Source organism: Brassica napus, chromosome A3 (assembly GCF_020379485.1).
Source record: "Brassica napus cultivar Da-Ae chromosome A3, Da-Ae, whole genome shotgun sequence".
Lineage (NCBI taxonomy): Eukaryota > Viridiplantae > Streptophyta > Magnoliopsida > Brassicales > Brassicaceae > Brassica > Brassica napus.
Genome location: NC_063436.1, coordinates 20,202,357 through 20,228,858, shown reverse-complemented (window position 1 = coordinate 20,228,858; position 26,502 = coordinate 20,202,357). Strand labels below are relative to the sequence as shown.

The following is a 26,502-nucleotide window of genomic DNA, read 5'->3' as shown; positions in this document are numbered from 1 at the left end:
TTTTTTTATCAATGTAGGCACAAACTTATATTGCAATTTTAAAGTGAAAAAGGTTTTAAAGAAAATACAAGTGTTCGTCGCATTTCATTATGAAGGTTTTTAAAGTGAAAAAGGTTATCTGGTTTCTAAAATATTTGCTTGCATTATGAAGGTTTTTATACCAGTTTTAAAGAATGAAAGCACACTTTTACTCACAAGTATTAATCACAAATTAAGTGAAGCAGGCCTCCACCAAAAAGTATTCACTATAAATTGGAAGCCATTTGGACAAAGTTTAAATATTAAATTACTAGTTAAACTTTAAAGTAGTTTCATAAAATAATTTAAAGTCTAAGAAACCGAGAAAGTGAAGCCTATTTTGTTGTTATTACAAAAAGAGAAATAGCTCTAATACATAAACTCCAAAACCAAAATAATCAAGAAGATCAAGATTGTTTTTTTTTTTGTTTTTTGAAAAAGGGCATTGAAGATCAAAATTGTTGTTATTACAAATTGTGAATTACAAACCCGCTTAAAAGACAATAAGAAAAAACAATGTCAACATATGAACTTTTTAACAGTATAATCTGCAAAAATACTGTCAACTTTCTATAAAACGATATGACTACTGACACAGTCTCCCTGTCCTGATACTCACGAAACTAACAACTATCGATCTGTCCTATTTATTATTGGTTGGTTATACATTACAAATAGTTTAAGAAAAATGATAACAAATAGTAACATAAAGAAGAACCAAAGATCATATTTCATGTGAAGCTAATAGATCTAAAAGCCACCTCGAAATAAAGAAAACGGATAAGGCGGTGTTTGTGGATTTGACTCCACCACTCCTCCAAACGTCGCCGCTTTTTTGTCCCTTGTCTCCCCCTGAACACTCCCACATCCTCCGTTTACGCTCTCCGGCAACGACAACGTCGACGTCAACGATGATGACTTCGACGAAGTGGACCTCATCGAGTTCGCCACCATACCCGTCTCGTTGTAGTAACTACCAAACGTCCCCTGCCTCTGCATGGGAACAACCCATCCTATTGAATTCTCCGGCGGGGAAGGCGACGGTGAAACCACACCAAAGACCCTCTCCTCCTCCTCTGCCCCTTCCTCTGACTTCACCGTGACACGACGCTTCTTCTTGTCGGAGACCAATCGCTCCTTCTCGAGCATCATCCTCGGGAGGAGGTCGGGATCATCAACGACCTTGTAGAGAAACGCCATCATCTGCTCCGGCCTCTTCTCCGTCGCCTCGATCCTTTGGTTCATCCTCTGAATCTCCAGCTCAAGCTCCCTCTGCTCGTCTCTCAGCCGCTCGATCTCCTTCACGATCTCGCCGTCCTCCACATCCATCATCCCACGCGCGTGTTTCCTACGCGTTATGTTCTTGAGCAGGTGCTTCTGACCTCTGAGGAAATGCTCGTTCGCGAACTCCCACCGGTCGGGATCCACTTTCCTGAAACCGTAGGTGTTGAGCTGACGAACGAAGCTGCTGAAGTTGTTGTGTTTGAAATAAGCAGGCAAGATGCGTTGAGAGAAATCGAGAGGGTCAGCGACGATGAAGCTGTTGTGGGCAGGTCCCCAGGTGATGAGCCAATCGGTCGAAGGATCGTTGACCATCTGATATGTTTTGGCAACGAATGGTGCGATCACGTTAGTGTTCGTGCTGGTAGTGTTATTGTTTTTGTCCTCCATTTTTTTCTCTCTTTCTTTTTTTCCTTTTATTTCTGCTTTATGTTTATATGGTTGCTGTTGGTAAAGAAATTAAGGAGGCAGCTTTGGGTTTATCAAAATAGATAGGCAATGTGAAACGGGAAATAGTATAGTAATAGTAGTAAGTGTCGTTGACAGTGAGATGGTGTGACGTGGCTTTGCTTTTGTGATAACGTGGCGAGTTCGTGTTTTGCTTTTGCGGTGTCGCGAGCAAGTGTAGGACCCATGCAGGTGCTTCATATTACTAACTTGGCAGTTGGCAATACTTCATTTGGATATTTGGAAGGAAACAACGACTTTAGACATTGATGCTCTGACACATACATATCTACAAAACAAAAACAACTGATGAAATCAGACCACCCAAAAACTTTCAAAGATGTTCTTACAATCTTAATTCTTACAAATAGATGCAAACCATCTTTGGACATCAACGGAACATCTATGGACATTTATAGATAGCAGTCAGGCGCTGCAGCTCAGCGTTCTTGTTGGCGATCAGTGTACTCCAATCATGAGAAGGCTCGGTGTCGTACTTCCAACCAAAGCCGTGACTGTCTTCGAACTCGTGAGTGTATTTGGATGCATACACGATTAGCTTCTTTGGGACGCATCCTCTAATGATAGGATACTAGCTAGAAGCCAGGCTTAGGTGGCAAGTAGGAGATCATCTAGACGACGTTAACCAAACGGCAAGTATCTCGCATGAAAGAGTCTCACGACTTATTTATATTTTCTAGTTTCATTAATAAGAGAAGCGGTCTTCCTTGACTATAGGCCAATCCTCGTGTCACGTTTCTCATTCATGTTTGTTAGGAGTTGATGCTCCACTTTCTATTTCTTTGCTTCATGTACTCTTTGCTATTTATATGAATGAAAAACCTAAAAAGAGAGAGTCTTAACTACCCAAAAGAAAACATGTATTGTTGTGCGTTCTCTAGCTTGTGTTCATGTTTCTAGATCAACATTGTTATCTCTTGGCAAGGGACCTATCAGTGATATCAGGGCATGTTTTGTTTTTGATTCGGACCACTTTGTGGTATCAAAATTTTTATATTTTTTACCTTCTTTGTTATTGGCATTCTTCATTAATCAACAATTATCAAGAATCATCGACGAACGGTCATTTCTCAGAATCAACGATCATCGAGATCTATCCAGCAAATGTTTTTTTATTCTTTGTTTTGATCCGGACCACTTTGTGGTATCAAAAATCAGAATTTTCTTTTCACCATTTTCTACTCGGGTTTGTTGATTAAGTTCAACATCCTTTCTTTTGTATGGATTGATATCTGTAATTCTTCCATTGTTTTTCAGTTTTTCAAAAAAAGAAAGATTTCATATTTCTTTTTCAATCAAAAGCAGAAATATTTTTTTCTTAAAAAAAATTAGAAAAAACAGAAAAAAAAAATTATTGTTAATAACGAATCATGGAGACAGCTTGGTCTTGGAAGTCGCAGTGAGTTGAAAAACGTCACAACTAGAAAAATCAAATGGGAAGGAAAAGAAGCAATATAAGTGGAGTTTTCCTCAATTCATATGAACCTTGAGAACAAGGTACTTTTAGACCACCGGGGTATTGATATAGGATACTAGAAGCCAGGCATGTGCTTAGGTGGCAAGTAGGAGATCATCTAGACGACGTTAACCAAACCGCAAGTATCTCGCATGAAAGAGTCTCACGACTTATCTATTTTCTAGTTTCATTAATAAGAGAAGTGGTCTTCCTTGACTAATATGAGCCAATCCTCATGTCACGTTTCCCATTCATGTTTGTCAGGAGTTGATGCTCCACTTTCTATTTCTTAGTTTATCACTGGTTATAACTACTCTAATTTCTTAGACTGATCAATGACTACTAAGATAATTTAATTAAAAACCAATCATCTTGAAAAGCATACAAAAATTTTAATTTCAAAATAACATGTCAAAAAGTACAGTGTATATATATGTGAACAAAAAAACATAAATAGGGAATGTCTCTACCAAGTATCAAACCCAGATAAGATGAGTCTCGTCATAAGTGTGCCACGTCAGATTTTAGATAGCTTAATAAACTACCACATAAAATGAATCTCTTTTTAATTAGTACAAAACTAAAGTTATAACAATTTAAAAGATCCACAATTAATATATAAGCGATGGAGAAAGTTTTATTTCAAACTCTTACTAAGTTCTCACTGCTATGTATCTAAACATCCAACACATTATTAAAAAAATGACAATTGATGATTAATAAAATTGTCAGCTGTCAACAACACTCCCACATTACAAATTTACAATCATTCAATCAAAGCAATGATATTCAATATATCATCGTGCAAACTTAGGAAAATAGATTGCGAAGCAAAAATTAATGCACATGTATTTTTACCTAGTTAGCATGACGTATAGAGTATTGTTTTAGCAAATGAAAATTCAAAAATATAAATCTTTTGATACTGCTGTACAAAATAATCTAACAAGCTACCCAAGTATCTTAGTATATATATATATACTATTTCGATCCCCGCCATTTTTCCTCCGAGAAATAACCCAAACCTTGAAGAAGCCCTAATTTCACTCTTCCATGCCTTCCATCGAAACCCCTCCGGGAAGGATCGTCCATCTGGAGATGGAGAATTTCAAGTCTTACAAGGGCCACCAGCTAGTAGGTCCGTTCAAGGACTTGACGGCCATCATCGGCCCCAACGGTGCCGGTAAATCCAACCTAATGGACGCGATAAGCTTCGTCCTCGGCGTCCGCACTGGTCAGCTTCGTGGATCTCAGCTTAAGGATCTGATCTACGCCTTCGATGACCGAGAGAAGGAGCAGAGAGGAGGGAGGAAAGCTTTTGTTCGCCTTGTGTATCTCCTTGAAGGGGTGGAGGAGCTTCTTCGTTTCACTCGTACTATTACCACTTCTGGTGAGAGTAGTGAGTATCGTATCGACAATAGGGTTGTGACCTGGGAAGAGTACAACGGGAAGCTGAGATCTATAGGGATACTTGTTAAGGCTCGTAACTTCTTAGTGTTTCAGGGCGATGTTGAGTCTGTTGCTTGGAAGAATTCGAAAGAACTCAGTGGACTTGTCGAGCAGATCTCTGGCTCTGATGAGCTTAAGAAAGAGTACGAGGAGTTAGAAGAGAAGAAGGCCAGCGCTGAAGAGAAAGCAGCTCTTATATATCAGAAGAAGAAAACCATTGGTGCTGAGAAGAAGCTGAAGAAAGCACACAAGGAAGAAGCTGAGAAGCATTTGAAGCTGCAAGACGAACTGGTAATGGTGTCCATATTTGTGAAACTATACTTCTTGCCTTCTTTTTAATGTGCATTCTTGCAGAAAGCTCTGAAGAGAGAACACTTCCTGTGGCGATTATATAACATTGAGAATGATATCGACAAGGCAAATGAAGATGTTGATGCTCAAAAGAACAATCGTAAAGATGTCATGGCAAAGCTGGAGAAGTTTGAGCATGAAGCTGGTAAGAGAAAGATAGAACAAGCAAAGTATTTGAAAGAAATTGCTCAACGTGAAAAGAAGATTGCTGAGAGATGCTCCAACCTTGGAAAATACGTGAGTGCACTACCTAGAAGTCGTCTTTAATTAACAGTTTTTTTTCTACTTGAGTAACTTATAAATTTTGTTAGCAACTTGAGCTTCTGAGATTGAAGGAGGAGATAGCTCGCATAAAATCAAAAATCGAGAGCAGTCGAAAGGAGGTGGATAAGAGGAAGAAAGAAAAAGGGAAGCATTCCACAGAGATTGAACAGATGCAGAAAAGCATTAAGGATCTGAATGAGAAGATGAACGAATTAAACGAGAGGAGACAAGATAGCAGCAGCAGAAAACTCCCAATGCTTGACAGTCAACTGCAAGAGTACTTTCGAATGTAAGTTGAAAAACAAGCATCTTTCCCTATTTTCCAACGTTCCTGAGGTTTTCAATATTCACCAACTTGCATTCTCCATATTTCCTATTTATTATGATCTTCTTGCTTGGAATAATGGTAAGCAGACAAATAGTTAAGCGTTTTATTACAGACTGACATGTGTATAGTTGTTTACAGTCTATTCTTGGTGATTTTTGTATTATTCTTCTAGATTCGCCATCTACATGCATATTCTTTCATCTTTTTTGAGTTCTTATAAACCGCTTTGTTTTCTTATTGATTTTCCTTCATGTTTATCAATCTCAGAAAACAAGAAGCTTGGATGCAAACCATTAAGCTCAGAGATGAGAAAGAGGTGTTAGATAGGCAATATCATACTGATCTCGAAGCATTGAGAAATCTGGAAGAAAATTACCAGCAACTGATAAATAGGGAGAATGATCTCGATGAACAAATTGAGCGAATGAAGTCCAGGCTAAAAGAGATTGAAGATTCATCTTCGGAATATAAGAACGAAACAACTAATCTAAAGAAGCAGTTACGAACACTGCAAGAAAAGCACCGAGATGCCAGGTTATTAGTATGGTCCTATTCACTAGATTCTTTTTAGTTGCTTCATCTTTTGAAATATGGCCTGAGATATTGGTTATTATTCACTTATCAAAAATATATCTTTCTAAAATTTCCTATTTTGACTAAAAATCCCTTCTTGACCTAGGCGGAATGCATTCTGCATACCCTCATACTCCGTCCTTTTATTTTAAATCTGATGGTTTCTATCCCACTTCTACGTGCACAGGAATGCATCTGAGAAGTTGAAGACTAGAATCACAGAATTAGAAGACCAGTTAAGTGATCTAACGGCTGAAAGATATGAAAACGAGAGAGATAGCAGGCTAACGCAGGCTGTTGAGTCTCTCAAGCGTCTATTTCAAGGAGTTCATGGTCGAATGACTGATCTGTGTCGACCAAATCGGAAGAAGTACAACCTTGCAGTTACTGTTGCCATGGGGAGATTTATGGATGCGGTTGTTGTAGAAGATGAAAACACAGGAAAGGACTGCATCAAGGTACTTCTGTTATGCTTGTTGTGTTGTTCTAACCCCATGCAAGTTGTTAATATTTTTTCATTGTTTTTATCTCGTCTCTGCTGACAGGCATTACCGTAATACACCTCTGGCCTATGCCAACAAATAAATGATGCTTTAAACTCTACGACCTCTTATATGATGATTTCAGCTCATATTATTTACCAAATAAGGGAAATGTGCTATCAACGAGTATGTAACATATTATATATGATGCAATCTTCGTGCAACTAATCCCTATTATGTGTTACTTGGCTTCTAAGTTATATGATGTACATGTGGAAGAGCATTTTGTGCCACTACTCTAGGTATGGGATTAAATGAGTTTCTTTGTTCATGCAGTACTTGAAAGAGCAAAGGCTTCCTCCTATGACATTTATTCCTCTTCAGTTAGTACGTGTCAAGCCAGTTCTTGAAAGATTGAGAAATTTGGACGGCACAGCAAAGCTGGCGTTTGATGTTATCCAATATCCTTTGCAAATAAGTGAATGATTTTCCTTTTGGCTTACTCAAGATTGCCTGTTTAAAGTTTTCCTTCTTTGGCTTCATTGCGTGCATAGTTGTGGGTAGCATGAGAATGTTTCGATGTATTAAATAACGATTGACAAACATAGAAAGGTTGATGTGAGCAGGTTTCCAGTTTATGTATTTGGACCTTAACTAGTTCACGTTCGATCCAGAGTTAGAGAAGGCAGTCCTCTTTGCTGTTGGAAATACTCTGGTCTGTGACGACCTTGATGAAGCCAAACGTCTTAGCTGGACCGGAGAGAGATTTAAAGGTTATGTTCATGTTTCCTTGTTTAGATGTAACATACTCTCATATGCGTGCACTGACGTCTACATACCCTGGTTTCTATTATTTCCAGTTGTTACTGTTGATGGCATATTACTCACAAAGGCGGGAACAATGACTGGTGGTACCAGTGGTGGAATGGAAGCAAAGTCTAACAAATGGGATGACAAGAAAATTGAAGGTTGGTTTGTCACCAACTGCTTTAAAGCGTCTTCCCTTTCAATTTGTCTTAGAGTCTAACATTTCGGTTGTGCAGGACTGATGAAAAAGAGAGAAGAATATGAACTGGAATTGGAAAAGGTTGGATCTATTCGAGATATGCAGATAAAGGAGTCTGAAATATCGGGTAAAATAAGTGGACTTGAAAAAAAGATTCAGTATGCTGAAATTGAGAAGGTAACAACCAATCGTATATCTAACTTACTGTTATAACTGTCAGGAATTACTAATTGGTGGCTTCGTTTTATAGAAAAGCATCAAAGACAAACTTTCAAATCTTGAGCAAGCGAAGCGGAATATAACTGAAGAAAGCAGGCGCATAAATGTTGAACTTTCTAAGGTAATTTAATATCTTTTTCTGATATCTAGTAAAGTTAAAACCTGATGACAATAATATGACTGAATCCCGTTGGTATTGTAGTCAAGAGCTGAGGTTGATAAGAGAAATACAGACATCAGGAAGCTGGAGAAAAGAATCAATGAGATTGTGGACGATATCTATACGGGTTTTAGCCAGTCTGTTGGTCTTACTAACATACGTGAATATGAAGTAGAAAAACAGCTCAAGGAGGCTCAAGAAGTGGCTGAAGAAAGGCTGTATCTGAGTAACCAGCTTGCTAAGTTAAAATACCAGTATGTTCCTTTGCTCTGTGTTTCTTGTTACATATAAGATTTATTCTAACTTCCCACGTACAGTTTTACTGTCTATCGATTTCTGCTGTGCTAATAGATATCCCTGATGCCCACGTCAACGTTTCAGCTGATCTTTTTCCGTATCCGGTTTAAAATGAAACATTTTGTTGTGCATACTGTTCTTGCATTTTGACTATCACGTAAAAAGAAGGCACTGTTGTCTATATTGGCAAGTGTGTTGGGGTCAGTATATGTAGCCTGTAAAAACCTAGGTGGTTACAAACTCTCAATACGCTGACTGAGTTGACGTAGCTCAAGTTGTACAATCATAGTAAACCGAAACTTTTCTTATTGGTCTATTAAAATAACTTTCTTATTGATTTCAGGGTGGAATATGAGCAAAACCGAGATGTGGGTTCACGAATTCGAAAGCTAGAATCTTCTATCAGTTCGTTGGAATCTGATTTGGAGAAAATACAGAAGAGGAAGTCTGAACTTAAGGAGCTAACAGAAAAAGCTACTAATGAAATCAACAATTGGAAAAAGGAAATGGCAGGTACAATTTTAGTTCTACCTCTACATAAATCTGATGGATGGCGCCTCAGTTCTATGATTTTTTCAATAATAAATGCCATTATGAAAATTGTCAGTTTGATAATTTCATTCCTAGCGCACATCAACATGATCTACATTGTCCGTACATGAGTTTGCTTCATATTGATTACCTTTTGTTGGAACCCTGGAGTAATGCATTGAAATATGAAAATTTCTTATGCTTTCTTGGGGTTGTTTAATTTTATCTTTCGTCACCCCTTAACCAATTGATTGTTCATTACCTGATATAATTGACGTTTGTAGATTGGTCTGAGTTGGGTTTGAACAAATTTTATACAGTACATCTTAAAGGAAAGCGATCATACGATGCTAAAATGCTAGTGGCTGACAAATGGTTAAAACGAAGATTCAGTATTGTAGATACTCTTCCCCTGTTATCATCTTTACCTTTGCTGGTATAACCATAACTTACACGACCATATACTTTAATATCACCATCCCTGTCTAATGTTCTTTGCGTAGCACAAATCTGCAGTGTTTTTTTTTTCTTTCAAAAAGGTGTGAATATCTAATACTCTTGCTTGCAGAGTGCAAACAAAAATCAGAAGAGTATGAAAAAGAAATCTTGGATTGGAAAAAGCAGGCTTCTCAAGCGACAACAAGCATAACCAAACTCGATCGTCAGATAAATTCTAAGGTACAATGGAGACTCATCAAATCCTTACCCAAAGATTTTGTATGACTGAGAGTATAGGTGCACTAAAGCTACCTTTTGCTATCAGGAAACGCAAATAGAGCAGCTGATCTCGCAAAAGCAGGAAATAGCTGAGCAGTCTGAGCTTGAACGTATTGCCCTTCCTGTTTTATCAGATGGGCCACAGTATGACTTTAGTGAGTTGGATAGAGCTCATCTCCAAGCATCTGCTCGTGACAGAATGGATGCGGAATACAGGCAGAAAATAGAATCTAAATCATCCGAGATTGAAAAGACGGCTCCAAACTTGAGAGCTCTTGACCAGTATGAGGCTATACAAGAGAAAGAAAAACAAGTTAGCCAAGAGTTTGAAGCTGCCAGGAAGGAGGAGAAACAAGTAGCGGATGCCTACAATACTGTTAAGCAGAAGAGGTAACTCCAAATTTCTCTTGTGAAATCATCTTTCCAACTTTGATAGAGATATCAGCTGTCTGGATAGAATGCACACACAAGTGTATCTCAGTTTTTCTTGATTCATACATTCGATTAATTAGAGTTTTCGCTGCTGACTACAAACTGTTGTGCAGGTATGAGCTATTTATGGAAGCGTTCAACCACATTTCTAGCATCATTGACAAGATCTACAAGCAGCTAACCAAGAGTAATACTCATCCATTGGGTGGGACTGCTTATCTAAACCTAGAGAATGAGGATGATCCGTTTCTACAGGGTATAAAGTACACAACAATGCCTCCAACAAAGCGTTTCCGTGACATGGAACAGCTCTCTGGAGGCGAGAAAACAGTTGCCGCTTTGGCATTACTCTTCTCCATCCATAGGTATTCCCACCCACCGACCTAGTTATATCCATAATTTTCAAAATATTTAAAGTAATTTTCTACTGTAGCCTTGGATTTATCTCCTAATCTCTTTTTTTTTTTTTTGTTAAAGTCGTCTTTGATGTTGCTCATACTAACTTTGTTATTTACCCAAAACGTTGAAAATGGTGATGATCAGGTTTTTTGTTTTCAATCTTTTCAGCTATAGACCTTCGCCCTTTTTCATACTGGATGAAGTGGATGCTGCGCTGGATAATTTAAACGTTGCAAAAGTCGCTCAGTTTATTCGTAGCAAATCCTGCCAAGCCGCACGTGAAAATCAGGATGCAGAGGATGGGCATGGCTTCCAGAGCATTGTAATATCTCTCAAGGACAGCTTCTATGACAAGGCCGAAGCTCTGGTTGGAGTTTACAGAGACGTCGATAAGAGGTGATCACATCTTTTTTTTTAACTTGTATCTACTTGTCCATGTGTAGTTACCAAAAATTTAAGCCGATACATTCATTTGCTGCAGTTGCTCGAGTACTATGTCTTTTGACCTTGGGAACTACGCAGAGTCGTAATTGGTTCAGCAACCCTCACCTAGGAGTTTAGGTAAGCATTAGCTCTTTCTCTCCGTTATATATTACTCAAGTCCCTTTCATATTTCCGATGTAAGATCTTCTCTCCAATAATATAATATAGTAAGTACTGAATGGTGTTCAACTTCTGGGCTGTGTTCGAAAGCATATATGTACCAGCGGTATGGTGATTTATATGGGGGTTTCATGCGTGATACAAGCTTTGTAAGATCTGACGCTGTAGAACATATGAAACTTTTTTAAATGGTTTTATCAGAAACTGAGGATGCTAGTTTATCAATCTGGTTGGTGTCTTAGATTGTTGTGGAAAGTACGATGATAGTTTGTGTGTACATGTTTTAAGTTCCTGTTGAATGTGTCTAGCTGAGTAGTTTTGATACAGGCGAAGTTCATATTGAACTGTGTACCGAAGCTATGGACGGGTTTAGTTAAAGTCAAATTAAAATAAGCTAAAAATAACAGAAATTCAGGCAACTTAAAGTCCAAATTGGCATATAATTATACTTTACAATTATCTATTTATCCAATTTAAAACTTTAAAATCATATCAATAAATTCTCGGATGGGATACGTGTCATGTGCCTATAAATCTGAATAACACAAAACTTGCGTCCTCCTTTTATCTCTCTCCTTCCTCTCTTGTATCTTCAATAAACGCTACTGTCAAAAACAGGATATCATCCTTCAGAGATGACAATGGAGTCTTCTCTAGTCAAGCCATGCAGATATGGCTCTCTACAAACTGATCAGTGCCACCTTCTCCTTTCTAAATGGGCTTGTTTTCATAGAAATCCTTACTACTCTTCAGTGGGGCCTTTCGGATCATGAAACTCGGGCCTCTCACGATCGTTCAAACTGATTCCTAGCATGGGGTTTATGCTACTACTAAAATATTGTCTGTAACAAATTTTTGCCACATTTAATATAATCGCACCAAATTTTAGCAAATAAAAAAAAGATAAAATAATATTATACATATGGAACAAATTATATATGTAATGAGAAAATGCAAATAACAAAAGTTGAAAATGCAAAGGCGCCAGAATAAGGTTCTGGTCCGAAAAGGCGTGGGTTATTTTTTTTCCTCATCAAAATATATAACTGATCCGAGCCGTTGAATCGTGTGAAATGGAATCTATCATCTAACGAACGGTTCATATCAGAGCTCTTATTTTCATCAAATCCCCAAAATCCAAAATCTTCCCCGCCACGCCAGTGCCAAAATCCCATTTTGCCTAAGATTCTGAAAATCGGAAGCGAAAGGAAGCAAAGCATTCAACTAACTCAACAATGGCTCAAGCAGCGAGATTAAGCATGAGGATGCAGAAAGAGCTGAAGCTCCTCCTCTCCGATCCACCTCACGGCGCTTCGTTTCCACACCTCTCCTCCGCCGCTTCTGGCTCCGCCGATCTCTCATCTTTCTCCTCAATCGATGCTCGTTCGCTTCGCTTCTTCTCAACATCCTATTTTCTACATTTCAAATATCGATTTTAACCCTGTCTCTTTTTTTTTTGTTTTCTTCTTTCCACAGAGATGGAAGGACCTGAAGATACTGTTTACGCTAATGGAATCTTCGACGTGAAGATTCAGATTCCAGAGAGGTTGTTAGTACGATGATCTACCTCTTTGTATTTAGTATCAGTTTCTCTTCTTTTTTTTTTTTTTTTTTTGAGTCTGATGATAAGGTTTTTTTTTGTGGATCTATCAGATATCCGTTTCAGCCTCCGATTGTGTCATTTGCTACACAGATCTACCATCCTAACATCGATAACAGTGGCCGAATTTGCCTCGACATCTTGAATCTCCCTCCCAAGGTAACTAGGTGACACTCAAGCCCTGTTCGTTTGGTTGCCGCAGGTTTCGGCGTCAGCGGCGGCGGCAGCGTCAATGAAGACAGTTGTTGTTCGTTTCGCAGACGTTGACGCTGCCGCATATCGCGACCGCATGTTTTATTAGCGTCAGCCGCAAGACGCGGCGTTCGGACGCGGCGTCAGACGCAGCTTCCTGCGTCAACGAAACGAACAAGAGTTGACGCAGAATGTTGCCGCTGCCGCCGGTACCTGCGGCAACCAAACGAACAGCCCTTCACTCACTCTCTTTATTCCGATTTTTTGTTGAAAAGATTGATAGTAATGGTTAGTTAGTTTGTTTGTTTCTGATTAGGGTGCTTGGCAACCATCATTGAACATCTCTACAGTGCTGACTAGCATTCGATTGTTGCTTACTGAACCCAATCCTGATGATGGCTTGATGTGTGAAGTTGTAAGTCTTACATGCTTGGTTACAAACTCATTTTTTCTATGAGATTTTTTTTTTTTTTTTTTGATTTTGCTGGCCTTGTTTGATTGTCTCAGAGCAGGGAGTACAAATACAATAGACAAGCTTTTGATTATAAGGCCCGGGAGATGACAGAGAAGTATGCTGTCAAGGTTAACAAGTCTGGTCTTGATGGAAGCACCACCACCCTCCAAATTCACGAAACACCTATCGCACCCGAGGTTTGTTTATTCGTATTAGCAAAATGTTGATTTTGCGTTAACTTTGCTTCTTTTTTTGTTTCGTTAGAGTCATGGAGATGAGAAGGTTTCTGAATGTGGGACTAGTGTTTCAGCTCGAAATTGCGAAAAGCCTGATGGGATTAAGCCTACGTTAGCAGTGGAATCTTCGTTGAGCATGACATATAAAGAGAGTCGTGACACTGATCAACAAATGGATGGTAATGGGAAAAGAAAAGCAGCGAATGGTTTTTGCGAGGCAAACACATCTGGTAACAACGGAGGGAGCAGGAAGAAACTATCTCTTGCCTTGCCTCCTCAATCTCAAAAGAAAGACTTGTGCGGTGAACAACTCACACATGAAGTTCCAGCTGCTTGCAAAGAAAACAAGAAGCCACATTCAATTGTAAAGAAGCTTTCTCTGGGGTTAAAGAAGCCATTGGTTAATGCAGCATCACTTAATAACAGCTTGGACTCTTCAAGTGTTCGATCTGCAAACAGTGACAACAATAGACTAAGGGGAAAGCTGTCCTTGAGACCTCTTGGAGAGTCACAGTTGAATGAAGTTAGCAAAGCAGAGGTACTTGCGCAAACTGAAATGAATCAGAATCAAGATGTGACAAGTTGGGGAGGAGAGTTTGAGAAGTCGGCCTCGGAAGAAGCAACAATGCCTGAATCCATTGTTGTTCTAGACAGCGAAGAAAGTGGAGGAGAAGAGGAAGAAGCAACAGTCTCTTCGAGGTCAAGATTATCACTGGCAAGGAGAGGAAGCCTCAAGTGTGGTAAACCTTGAAAAAACTGTTTTGTTTTATTTGGATCGAATCAAGATTGCATATTGAATATCAAGCATATGATTTATTACTTGAAATACAAAATGAGTGTGTTAAAAGCCTAGAGAATTTATGGCAATACGTTTTTCTTTTAAAAGTGAAAATTAGATTTAGAATAATGATCACGAACAATCACATAATCCAAGGGGATCGTTGCAGAATCCTCCCTTGGGACATTTCAAGGTACAATCGATGTCCCTCTGGCAAGGTGGATGTGCTGGATCCAGAGTATTGGCTATGGTAGCGTCACTTGAACTTCCGGCCATAACTTCAACTTCAGTTAACTCTCTTGCTTCCGCTCCAAAATCTTCTCCATCATTCACGTAAATAAAATGGGTTTCAACAGTTAAGTGTTCTCTATTTATATTTGTGAAAAGAAACAAAACGCTAATGTTCTAAAAGCAAAAGAAATACTTACTAGATGTGATGACCAAAATGAAAATCAAGAGTGGAAGCTTGAGAGAAACGTTCTTCATCTTCACGTGTTGGTTTAGAGTTTCAAAGTTTGCGATAGTATTTAGCCATATGTATTCCATACATTTATAGTGTGTGTGGGGCAAGTCTGGTCTTGGTAGCGATACTGGTCAAGATTTACAGAATCAATATTCCGTTACCAAATTGGATAAATCACTTTTTTTCAGAAACACGAATTTTAGATAAAATCAAGTACTACTATTTTTACGCAATACTAGTCAAAATTCAAACAATATATTATATTTTCTATTAGTGTTTATTTTTAACCAAAAATGAAAGCAAATGATGGTAATGGGAAAATAAAAGCAGTGATTGGTTTCTGTGAGGCAACCTCATCTGGTAACAACGGAGGGAGCAGGAAGAAACTCTCTCATGCATTGCCTCCTCAATCTCAAAAGAAGGACTTGTGCGGTGAAGAACTCACACATGAAGTTTCAGCTGCTTTCAAAGAAAACAAGAAACCACACTCAATTGGAAAGAAGCTTTCTCTGGGCTTAAAGAAGCCATTGGTTAATGCAGCATCACTTAATAACGACTTGGCCACTTCAAGTTTTCGAACTTCAGCTTCAAAGAGTAACAACAATGGACTAAACCGAAAACTGTCCTTGAGACCCCTTGGAGAGTCGCAGTTGAATGAAGTTAGCAAAGCAGAGGTACTTGCGAAAACTGAAATGAATGAGAATCAAGATCCGAAAAGTTGGGGTGAAGAGTTTGAGAAGTCGGTCTTAGAAGAAGCATCAATGCCTGAATCCATTGTTGTTCTAAACAGTGAAGAAAGTGGAGGAGAAGAGGAAGAAGAAGCAACAGTCTCTTTGAAGTCAAGATTGTCATTGGCAAGGAGAGGCCTCAAGTGTGGTCGACCTTGAAATAACTGTTTTGTTTTATTTGGATCGAACCAAGTTTGCATATTGAATCTCGAGCATATGATTTATTGTTATTACTCTTGAAATACAAAATGAGTGTGGTAAAGTCTAAAGAATTGATGATGATACATTTTTTTTATATGGAAATTTGATTAGAATAGTGATCACTGATCAGAGACAATCACATAACCCATAGGTATAGTTGCAGAATCCTCCCTTAGGACATTCGAAGCTACAATCGGCGTCACTCTTGCAAGGTGGATGTGTTGGATCCAGAGTCTTGCCTATGGCACCGTCACTTGTACTTCCGGCCATAACTTCAAGTTCAGTTAACTCTCTTGCTTCTGCTCCAAAATCTTCTCCATCATTCACATAAATAAAATGGGGTTTGACGGTTAAGTTTTGTTTTCTCTATTTACATTTGTGAAAAGAAACACAAACGCTACTGTTCTAAAAAGCAAAAGAAATACTTACTAGATGTGATGACCAAAATGAAAATCAAGAGTGGAAGCTTGAGAGAAACGTTCTTCATCTTCACGTGTTGGTTTAGAGTTTCAAAGTTTGCGATAGTATTTAGCCATATGTATTCCATACATTTATAGTGTGTGTGGGGCAAGTCTGGTCTTGGTATCGATAATGGTCAAGATTTACAGAATCAATATTACGTTACCAAATTGGATAATTCACTTTTTTCAGAAACATGAATTTTAGATAAAATCAAGTACTACTATTTTTACTCAATATTAGTAAAAATCCAAACAATAAATTACATATTATATTTTCTATTAGTGTTTATTTTTAACTAAAAATGAAAGCAAATGATGTTGCAATGGAGCATATCTATTCTGGTGGCTTTTTTTTTGTGAACTAGTTAAGAAAATACACACATATATGAATTCCAGTTAAACAGTTTGCATTTTGAATTTTAAAAATGCTTGTCTAAAGGTCAAATAAAGAGGAAACTCTTGGTGCCATTGACTGAAATATATGAAAACTAATCAATTAGCTGAGAAGTTCAGATTTGGTGGACTACTGCTTCGGAAAGAAAAGGCGGATCGGATGGTGAAGATTTAGTGAACCAAACGAATAGAATATAATAAGTGTGGATCTGACATATCTACCGATATAAGAGTAAATAAAACAGATAAAATAGTTTAAAATATATATTTTGAAATGTAAATATGGATAAAACCGGTTCAAAACAGTGTGCAAATTTATAATTATTTATATAAGATTAAATTAATATATATTTGAATTATTTAATATTTATAATAGTATGTATAGACAACATATTTCTAATTACATTTAAAAAAAAATTATTTGGAATAAAATAATTATTGCCCATCATAAATTTATATACATATGATTATTTTTATAATTAGAAACATTCACATCATCACATGTGCCAAAATGAACATTGCAGACTCCATCGTTGAGACATTCAAAGATAAAATCGAAGCCCCTCTTGCAAGGTGGACTCTGGTTCAAAGTCTTGCGGGTGATAACTTCGAATTTCTCATCGGTTTCATTTGGCCCTCTTGATTCTGCTCCAAGATCTTCTCCATCATTCACATCAACATGATAGCTTTAACGATAAAACAATGCTCAAAGGAAAAACAAGGCAACTGTTTGTTCTAAAACAAAAATTTGTTGGTTGGTAAAAGGTTTTCAACCGAATGATACAAGCCCGTTAAATTCAAAACAGAGCTCAATGCAACAGATATGTATTTTGTACAAACTGCAATATACAGTATATTGTATGTTTTAAACATTTGGATTAATTATGTGTTGACACTAATTATTAGTAAGATATCATTTATAATTGTTGGTAAGATTAAATACGTTTAGCTTTTTTTTGTTCAAACCAAATACGTTTAGTTATATATTGATTTTTTAAAATTTCTTTGGCTAAAACATGGAAAGACTTTTAAGAAGTGACATATGGTGGTACAGTTTAATTATTATTGCTTTTTTAGTTAATAAAGGCTCTAAACCGGCCAAATGGTTTATTGGTTATAAAAAAATTTAATCTGAAAACGAAACAGGATTTAACTGGAGACAAGCAGTAAAAACCCTAGAGTGGGTAGTTTTAATCGTTCCAAAATCGCCGCCGCCACTCTTGCCTGTAGCTAAGACACTTTAAGGTGCTTTGATCGTCCCCAAAGAGTGGAAGCTTCCGCTTTACTTGACCAGTTTTGTCTCTCTAATCTCGTTCAGATATGAAGTTAATAATGAGAAAAAAACATGATATACTTCTTCCATTTCACGAAAGTGTCCTTGTATGTCCATAGTTTTTTTACATAACAAAAAATATATAAGAGCAATTGCACTCGATATCTACTTTTGAAACATTATTTAGTTGATTGGTAAAGCCTAGTCCAATCAAATGCGCTATTGACAAAATCATAATCCCGACCTTTACCCCTATCTCTAGTATAATTCCAACATTTGCAGAACCTATAGTTGAATATATGACATCATATATTTTTAAAAAACTTAATTCTTTTTCTTGCTTCTTCTCTCTCTCCTCTAAATAAAAACTTTTTCATATGTTTATTCATAAAGCCATTCATGTTAATCTGAATCAAAAGGACACGCTTTTATCGGAGCTCTGAGTCTCAAGAGCTTTTAAAATGACGGCGTCAAAGAGACCAAGCTAATTAGGCCAAACATGATTAATATTAAGTCTGGGCATTTGGGTTTTCGAGTCGGACCTTTCGGCTCTGGATCCTCTAGATTTTAAATATTTAAATCCGATAAGATAATTAAAATTGACTTTATTTTTTCTTCACCCCATGAATGATTATATGCATTCACCACTAAAATAATAGCATATAAAATTTGTCAAGCATAATTTTGTTTATAAAATAAATAAATAATAAAAAATAGTATTAATTGCCAAAAAAAGAAAAACAAAACCTTTCACGTTGGTAACTCCGTCATCTAATCCATAAACCTTAAAGTTCATCTCTTAGGGTTTACGGCTTAGGATTTAGAGTTCACCTCCTAGAGTTTAGCTGACGACGTTTAGCGTTTAAGATTTTGCTGACGGCATTAATAACATTATAAGTTTTTTTTTCCTTTTTTCTTAATTAATTTTATGATTTTTTTTCATAAACAGAATATGACTTGGCAAAAAGAATTGGGCTATCACTTTACTGGCGAACACATAGATTCATAAGAAAAACTCATTGAAATTTAATGGTTCAGTTCAGGTTCGGTTCGAGTCTAGTTGTCTAGGAACTGTTAATACTTGCTATTTTCTGGTTCATAGTGGTTTCGGGTCATTTTGGGTATTTAGAATCCAAAAAAGACTGGAAGACCCAATAATACGCTAAACCTGAAGAAAACACCCAAAAACCAAAAAATCCAAAAATATTCAAATATCCGAAAAATACCTAAACTTTTTACCTTAAATCTGACCCGAAATCACAAAATTATATTTATGAATATCTAAACCTTTACCCAAAATCTGAAATTATACCCGAAAACTCGAACCTAAAACTTAAAATAATATATGTAATACCAAAAAATACTGAAACACCTTATTCCAACTCCAGGATCAAAACATATAAATATACTCCCAATTTATCTACATTACAACTACTTCCATATGTGTAATTCACGCGCCGCTTTGTGATTTTTGAATCTGACCTACAAGTGGAAATATTGGTAAGAACAAAATGTTGCTTTCGACTGATACCACATGACATATGTATTTCCCTATGATATGCCTATGCCTAACGTAGCATAACTCAGGAAGCCTATCTACTCTACACGGACATCACTAGGAGACAAGGGGATAACTTCGCTTTGGTGCCTCTATCCGAGTACCTAATTAACTAATTTTTTGCATCATTTCCTCATTATCTTTTGATTCATGGTTTTCAAGCTAAATAGGCTTATAAGTGTTAACCTTCTGAAAGCTTATAATAAAAAGATAATTAAGTAGATTCTAAATTCGAGTGAAGTTTCATAATTTTTATAACTAATTAAAAGGGATGGAATTTTAAACTGTTGAAGTTATATCTCATTAAAAAGTGGATATGTATGTAGATTTTCTTTTGTTAAACTCTTTGAAGGATCTTGATATATAGTTGTAAATACACAAAGAAGAGAAGAAAGCAATGCCAAACCAACATCACATTGCCATGTTTAGATTTATATCTGGATATCAAACAAAATCTCAACATTGAAAATTTAGATAAGGAGTGTCTAATATATAAATAGATGTCAAACTCTAATTAGTACGAAATCTTTTGGAAATGAGTCCAAAAAAAAATTCATGCGGGCCAGTCTCTTATGGCAAAAATGTACAACATCGTACTAATCGGATAATAATGAATTGAACATGGGCTCGACAAATCCCAACAGTTAGTATCAAAGTTAGGTTGACGAGAAATCTATAAAAAGACAAAAAAATACCCTTTGAAATATTAATGGTACTCTTCGAGATATGATCGGGTATCCTTCGAGATATGAATGTTTAAGTCCATGAGGACGTGTAGTAAACAACAAACCCAAGAAATGTGGGACGAACTTGTAACGACAATTTTGAAAGAGGGAGAGTCCTCTTCAATCAAGTGTCTGATGATAGATTCAACAAATTACACTGTATGGGCCTTCAAAATGAAAATTTTGCTCAAAGTCCATATATAAAGTTTGGGGTATCATAGAACAACAACAGAAAAAGATGAGAAAAAACATTTTTGCAATAGCCTTACTGTTTCAAGCTTAATCCAACATCATAAGCAAAATAAGATTACAAGAGATTTAGAGAATTGTAATGTAGGAGAGGCATAACGCAAGACAATCGGTAGCTCGATAAATGCTAACCTAGCGAGTAGCAAGACATGTGTTTTCTATTTCATTTAATATTTGCATCCAAAAAGTGTTTTCTACTTCCGGATCAACAATTGAAGAGCTCTTTTGCGATGTATGAGACGGTTGTCTGTAGATTTGTCAATACCTCTTAGTGATCTTAGACCTAAACCAAGGAGTCACAGAAAAGCGAGTAGAGCTAGGTTGCTGTGAGAATATGCTGCATGTCTTTTTGGAGCACCCACTAGAAACAATAATGTAGTTAGGTTGTAACGACCCGGTTTTAACAAACCATAATTAAAATTTGGTTTGATTATTTATTTAAACTAAACAAATCTGAAAAATAATTTCTCTTTAATGGTTTAGTAAACCAGACATGCTTATATCTATACTATTAAAAGAGTAGGAGTTTTAAAAAATCTACCTATGAAAAGTTGTTGGACCCTTTCATTAGACTTAACTATTTTTTTGGTCTCACCTTATATTTCTCTAACCATGCAATAGTCAATTATCTTATATTTCTCTAACTAAGCAATAATCAATTACCTTATATTTCTCTAATTTAGTTTAATAATATATTCTAAATATATATATTCTAAATATATTGTTATGATGATTTTTGATAAGAATATATTATAGATGCGATTGAAAATTTATATTATTAAAAGAAAATATTTTTAAAAATATTTATAAAAGAATTTATAGCATCTATATAAAACTCTTTATTTTTTATCCTACCATTAACTACAATAACTATAAATAATATAAATAAATCATATTATTATTTCTCATTTTGTATGATACACTTCTCTAATTATTTTTCTTATTATCATCCAATGTTATTGTTGTTATTCAATAACGTTATATACATCATATATTATGCTCAAAGATGGATATATAATATTTAGATATCAATTATTAAAATGAAAGCATATATCATACATCATATTATATCATGTCATCTAACATTATATAATTCTAAATATTTACAAAATCAAATTTAATTAAAAAACACTTTAGCAAATCATTTGTTAAAACAAAATTATATATATTTACGTTAAATTATTTTTTATTATATTAATATATTAGAAGTTGGGGAATTGCCACTAATACCACTTTCCTAATACCACTTTTCAACTTTACACTTTTCAAATTTACCATTAAAATTTTAATGGCTAAAGTACCATTATACCCCTCATTTCATTAATTTAACCTAGATCTATTCTTCTCCAAATGTTTGTCACGAGATGAAAATGAGATCAAATTGAGACGAGCTCCAACGAGATCTCCGGCAAACTCGGCGATCTCCGGCGAATTCGGCGATCTCCGGCGAACTTGGCGATCTCCGGCGAACTCGACGATCTCCGACGAACTCGACCGGATTGGGAGAGCGTGGCGGCGAGTAGATATCCCGCCGTTCTTCCGCCGGCATTATGTAGTCGTAGTAACCCTCCGATGCTAAATCGGTCACGTTCGTCACGAATCGCATGCCGAGAAGTTCTCCGGCAAAGCTGACAGACTCGACAAGCTTAGACGAACGAGACGATCTCTCTCCCAACGCCTAAGAAACACTAACAAAGGTAAGATGATAGTATATGGTGATTTTTGCCTCTTTCTGTAATTTTAGCTTGATTTATCAAAATCGATATGTTTCTAAGAAAGAAGACGAAGTTTTTCAAGTGAAATTTTCAGATCTCAAATTTATAAGATTTTATAAATTGGGTCCTTTCAAATCTTACTGTTGATCTGTTAGCAATCAAAAGACACAAAGCTTAACGTAAGAGTACAATTATTGATTTGGTTGATTTATTGTCATAGTTTTCAGATTTATATAATTATTTAATTCATGAGAAGGTACTAACCTAAGAGTATAATTATTCTATGATTACTTCTTTTCTTGGTTGATTTGGTGATGTTGCAGAGAATTACAAATGTGTGTTGTCAGCTTTTGGATTTAAAGGATGTTGTGGAGAATATGTGTGGTGATATGCATATCTAAGTATCTCACTTCCTTAAGGTAATACAATGCTACTATTTGTAGTTTGACTAGCAATGTTTTAGTATGTGCAGTATATGAGGTGGAAGGTTAGTGTTTTGGTAGTGTAACGTTCTATTTATACTTTGTGAGTTTATTTTTTATGTCTTGTTTTGTGTATAATATCTATAGAAGCAATGGAGATGAATGACGAGTTTGTTGAGTTACGAAAGCATACTATTTTTGAATCTTATTTTTGGAAGTGAATGCTGATGCGTAGAAATAATATGTGACTGGTTTTTGTTCAGATTTTGAAAATTTACGAGGTTGGTGAGCTGTTTGAAGAGGCAAGAGAGACTCTGAAGAAGAATGTGGTTTGTGCTATCAAAGAATTACGTATTTATAACGCTTTATAAAAGTTGCAGAGTTGGCTTCTTAGTACATTCTTCTCTCTCATCTTATTTAGACATCTCTTATACTAAAATAATTGTATCTCTCTTTTAGTAGTTGCATAGTTGAAGATATTAGTTGGACATGTAAGTGAGTTTGGTTTCAATTGTTTCTTTTATAGAAGAGTGAGATATGGAGAAGCCTTGATGTTCTCAGACAATGTTAAAGCAATATATCCCTTGTTGAAGGACGTGGCTTTTTCACCAGATATGTCTTTTTTGTGTTTATATACTCTTACAAATAATTTTACATACCCTTATAAGGCTTTGTAAAGAGATGATGATACGTGACAGATTCTAAGGCACATGTGGACAGCAAGCACGGTTCCACCGCTTCAGAAATTTTACATATCCTTATAAATTGTTTTATTATAATCCTTTATAATGGTGTATAAACTTTATAAATTATTTTTATAAACCCGTATACATTATTATACAAACCATTATAAATTATTTTATAAGGCTTTCTAAATGGTTATAGACTCTTTTAGTTGATTTATAAACCTATACAACTCTTATAATACCCCTTATAAATTGAATATAATCTTTCATAAAGTTTTTATAAACTCTTATTAATAGTATACATACCCCTTATAAATTATTTATAAGCTTTCATAACTTTCTTATAAACATTTATAAATGGTTTATAGATTTTATAACTTTTTTTATATGCATTTATTAATGGTTTATAAACTCTTACAAATAATTTTACATATCCTTATAAGGATTTGTAAGGAGTTGATGATACGTGGCAGATTCTGAGGTACATGTGGACAGCAATCAAGACTCCACCGCTTCAAAAATTTTAAATTCCCACATAAATTATTTTATAATATTTATATTGGTGTATAAACTTAATAAATTATTTTTATAAACCCATATACATTATTTACATACCCTTATAAACCATTATAAATTATTATACAAACCATTATAAATTGTTTTATAAGGCTTTCTAAATTGTTATAGACTCTTTTAGTTGATTTATAAACCTATGGAACTCATATATTACCCTTATAAATTGAATGTATGCTTTCATAACGTTTTTTATAAACTTTTATAAATTATTTACATTCATCAATAATCATAGATCTAACCCCATTGGTTGATATGAGAAAGTGAACCATAGATCTACCCCCATTCATCAATAATCTTATTTGCATAAGGTTTTCCTGAAAATTGAATGTTATTCTTTCTAGCTAGTTCTACAACACTTCCGCAAGGTGTGAATTCTCAATTTCACTAAATTCCTCCTTACCTAAAATACAAAAAATCATTTTCAACATAATTCATATTTGAACGTTGGATGATCAGTTTTGGCTTGTCTAGTAGTTCTGTTGAAGTATCACAATACCTCGTAGTTAACTTCAAAATTGTGCAGAATTTATAAACCTTATAAATTATTTAACAAACTTTATAAACTGTCTTATAAGCCTTTCTAAATTGTCTTTTAGTTGATTGAGTTACTTAACACATCGTTTTCAGCAGCTGAGGTGGAGCCTTCACTTGCGTTATATCATACTTTTTATCGCTGCTAGAAGAAACAGACTCTGCAATCTAAGACACAAGAAGAAACTAAAAAATGTCAATGGTTGGTCAATAAGACTTTAGAAAAAAAAAACAAGAGACAATGATGAATTTGATGATTAACATTGTAGATCAAAGAAAATGTGTGATGGCAGAGTTGTGGCTCTCATATAAGCTTGAACATATGCTTCTTTTATGAGTGTCGGGAACTGAACATGTCAATTACATTACTAAATAACTTCGATTTATAAAGAGTTATAAATTTTCAAAAACTCAATGTTCACTATTAGAAATCTTTCTCTTAGATCAGACTATTAATAGATAACTCTTTCTCTTAGATCAAAACAACAAAATCCGAAAAAATACTTACAGGTTGTGATTTTTGCTGAGGATTCAACATTTGAAGTTTTGAGTCTCGATCTCGATTGCTTCGTGGATCTGGACGAAGACGACGAATCTGGACGAAGACGTCGGTTCAGGACAGAGACGGTGGATCTGGAGGACAGAGACTGCGAATCTGAACGGAGACGGCGGATCTGAACGGAAAACAGCGGATCTGAACAGAGACGATAGACGACGGACGGAGATTCACGAGAGAGAGAGAGAAATGAGTTGAAGATAAGTTAAGGGCAATATTGTCTTTTACACATTAATGAATGTGGTATTTTTGAAAATGCCTTTTGATTGATGGTAAAGTTGAAAAGTGGTATCATAAAAAGTATATAAGTAAAATTTCCCCTTAGAAGTTTCATTCATCTCTTAAAATATTATTGAAGATTATTTTTTTCCTACCATGTAAACCAAATGCCGGGTCACACTTGATTGCATATTTTTTCGAAGTTTGCATGCTTTAAATTAACGAGTTTTCATTAAAACTAAACCAGCTTATGTACAAGTCATCGTGTTTACTGGTTCGACGACGGGTCCAAACTTAATATAAAAGTATTGTTCTCATCTAATTAAAAATAATTTATTTTAAAATAATAGACGCACTGAGTCTGATCAATCCATATAATTTTTTTTGAAAAAAGTAATCAAACGATTAAAAATATAATTACATAATAATAATTTTTTTTGACATAATAATAATTTTGTAACATAATAATGTATAATAAGACTAAAATACTAATTCATATCATATATTTTTATCAACTGAAAAATAACCCGCGCTTTTAAGCGCGGGTCAAAATCTAGTATTAATTATAAGTATTTCTTTATTCTTAAAAGGAAAAAAGTTTCATAGCTACACGAAGTTTACACTAATATGGTGGAAACCATCCAGTGTATGAGAATGTGTCAACAACTACACGAAGTTTATGTTAATACATGTCACATGTACAAAGTAAATAATAATATGGTGGCAACATCACAATCGGGTTTAATTGATTTTAAGCTAAGTTAATGGTGTCAATCTGTAATTTACTAAACTTAATAAACTTAATGATTTATTAATTTTAATAAACTTAATTGATTTTGTTAACAAACTTAATAACTTGTTAAATTTACTTAATAAACTTAATAAATTTATTAAACTTATAAAAATTAATAAATTTGCAAAACTTAGTAAAATTAATCATTTATTAATAAACTTAATAAACTTAATCATTTATTAATAAACTTAATAAAATTATTAATTTATTAATAAACTTAATCATTTAATAAACTTAATCATTCAATAAACTTAATAAACTTAATAAATTTGTTAAATTTATTAAGTTTAATAAATTTATTAAGTTTGTTATGTTTAATAAATTTATTAAGTTTATTAAGTTTAAGTTTATTAAGTTTATTAAATTATTAAGTTTATTTAGTTTAATAAATTTATTAAGTATAATAAATTATTAAGTTTATTAAGTTAAAGATTATTAAATTACAAATTTTATTAATACAATCAATTAAGTTTATTAAACTTAATAAACCATTAAGTTTATTAAATTATTAAGTTTGTTAAGTTTAATAAATTTATTAAGTATAATAAATTATTAAGTTTTTAAAGTTAATGTTTATTAAATTACTAAGTTTATTAATAAAATCAATTAATTTTATTAAACTTAATAAATCATTAAGTTTATTAAGTTTAGTAAATTAC

The 26,502-nt window shown here is 34.9% G+C and overlaps 5 protein-coding genes, 2 long non-coding RNA genes and 1 pseudogene across 7 annotated transcripts; 4 read left to right on the top strand and 4 right to left on the bottom strand.

Moving 5' to 3' along the window:
- Positions 1-463: 463 nt before the first annotated feature.
- Positions 464-2,654, bottom strand: LOC106360087 (heat stress transcription factor C-1). The gene has a single exon (XM_013799686.3). The coding sequence runs from the start codon at positions 1,687-1,689 to the stop codon at positions 769-771; it is 921 nt and encodes a 306-aa protein (XP_013655140.1). The 5' UTR covers positions 1,690-2,654; the 3' UTR covers positions 464-768.
- A 1,165-nt stretch (positions 2,655-3,819) lies between these two features.
- Positions 3,820-11,613, top strand: LOC106361785 (annotated as a pseudogene).
- A 451-nt stretch (positions 11,614-12,064) lies between these two features.
- LOC106361784 (probable ubiquitin-conjugating enzyme E2 37) lies at positions 12,065-14,383 on the top strand. Its single transcript, XM_013801587.3, has 6 exons — positions 12,065-12,417; positions 12,511-12,580; positions 12,688-12,793; positions 13,143-13,241; positions 13,334-13,477; positions 13,545-14,383. The coding sequence occupies exons 1-6, from the start codon at positions 12,270-12,272 to the stop codon at positions 14,265-14,267; spliced, it is 1,290 nt and encodes a 429-aa protein (XP_013657041.2). The 5' UTR covers positions 12,065-12,269; the 3' UTR covers positions 14,268-14,383.
- A 43-nt stretch (positions 14,384-14,426) lies between these two features.
- On the bottom strand, positions 14,427-15,037 carry LOC111214204 (putative defensin-like protein 257). The gene is made up of 2 exons (XM_022716611.2): positions 14,723-15,037; positions 14,427-14,611 (listed from the first exon to the last, which is right to left on the bottom strand). Exons 1-2 carry the CDS (start codon positions 14,838-14,840, stop codon positions 14,427-14,429), a joined length of 303 nt encoding a protein of 100 aa, XP_022572332.2. The 5' UTR covers positions 14,841-15,037.
- On the top strand, positions 14,916-15,798 carry LOC106359209 (probable ubiquitin-conjugating enzyme E2 37). The gene has a single exon (XM_013798940.3). The coding sequence runs from the start codon at positions 15,051-15,053 to the stop codon at positions 15,642-15,644; it is 594 nt and encodes a 197-aa protein (XP_013654394.1). The 5' UTR covers positions 14,916-15,050; the 3' UTR covers positions 15,645-15,798.
- A 14-nt stretch (positions 15,799-15,812) lies between these two features.
- Positions 15,813-16,912, bottom strand: LOC125607051 (putative defensin-like protein 257). Its single transcript, XM_048776601.1, has 2 exons — positions 16,116-16,912; positions 15,813-15,997 (listed from the first exon to the last, which is right to left on the bottom strand). Exons 1-2 carry the CDS (start codon positions 16,231-16,233, stop codon positions 15,813-15,815), a joined length of 303 nt encoding a protein of 100 aa, XP_048632558.1. The 5' UTR covers positions 16,234-16,912.
- Positions 16,913-21,248: 4,336 nt separating this feature from the next.
- LOC125607049 lies at positions 21,249-23,038 on the top strand. The gene is made up of 3 exons (XR_007338304.1): positions 21,249-22,042; positions 22,384-22,479; positions 22,746-23,038. It is a non-coding gene; the product is annotated as an uncharacterized LOC125607049 (long non-coding RNA).
- Positions 21,563-25,942, bottom strand: LOC125607050. The gene is made up of 2 exons (XR_007338305.1): positions 24,784-25,942; positions 21,563-24,443 (listed from the first exon to the last, which is right to left on the bottom strand). It is a non-coding gene; the product is annotated as an uncharacterized LOC125607050 (long non-coding RNA).
- Between the last annotated feature and the right edge of the window lie 560 nt (positions 25,943-26,502).

Excerpts from the sequence above, each read along its gene's own strand:
- LOC106359209 (XM_013798940.3), top strand. The coding sequence starts at position 15,051 with ATGAAAGCAAATGATGGTAATGGGAAAATAAAAGCAGTGATTGGTTTC.
- LOC106361784 (XM_013801587.3), top strand. The coding sequence starts at position 12,270 with ATGGCTCAAGCAGCGAGATTAAGCATGAGGATGCAGAAAGAGCTGAAG. Across the intron at positions 12,794-13,142 it reads TCTTGAATCTCCCTCCCAAG|GGTGCTTGGCAACCATCATT; the intron begins GTAACTAGGTGA and ends GTTTCTGATTAG. Across the intron at positions 13,242-13,333 it reads ATGGCTTGATGTGTGAAGTT|AGCAGGGAGTACAAATACAA; the intron begins GTAAGTCTTACA and ends TGATTGTCTCAG.
- LOC111214204 (XM_022716611.2), bottom strand. The coding sequence starts at position 14,840 with ATGGAATACATATGGCTAAATACTATCGCAAACTTTGAAACTCTAAAC. Across the intron at positions 14,612-14,722 it reads CATTTTGGTCATCACATCTA|ATTTTGGAGCGGAAGCAAGA; the intron begins GTAAGTATTTCT and ends ATGATGGAGAAG.
- LOC106360087 (XM_013799686.3), bottom strand. The coding sequence starts at position 1,689 with ATGGAGGACAAAAACAATAACACTACCAGCACGAACACTAACGTGATC.
- LOC125607051 (XM_048776601.1), bottom strand. The coding sequence starts at position 16,233 with ATGGAATACATATGGCTAAATACTATCGCAAACTTTGAAACTCTAAAC. Across the intron at positions 15,998-16,115 it reads CATTTTGGTCATCACATCTA|ATTTTGGAGCAGAAGCAAGA; the intron begins GTAAGTATTTCT and ends ATGATGGAGAAG.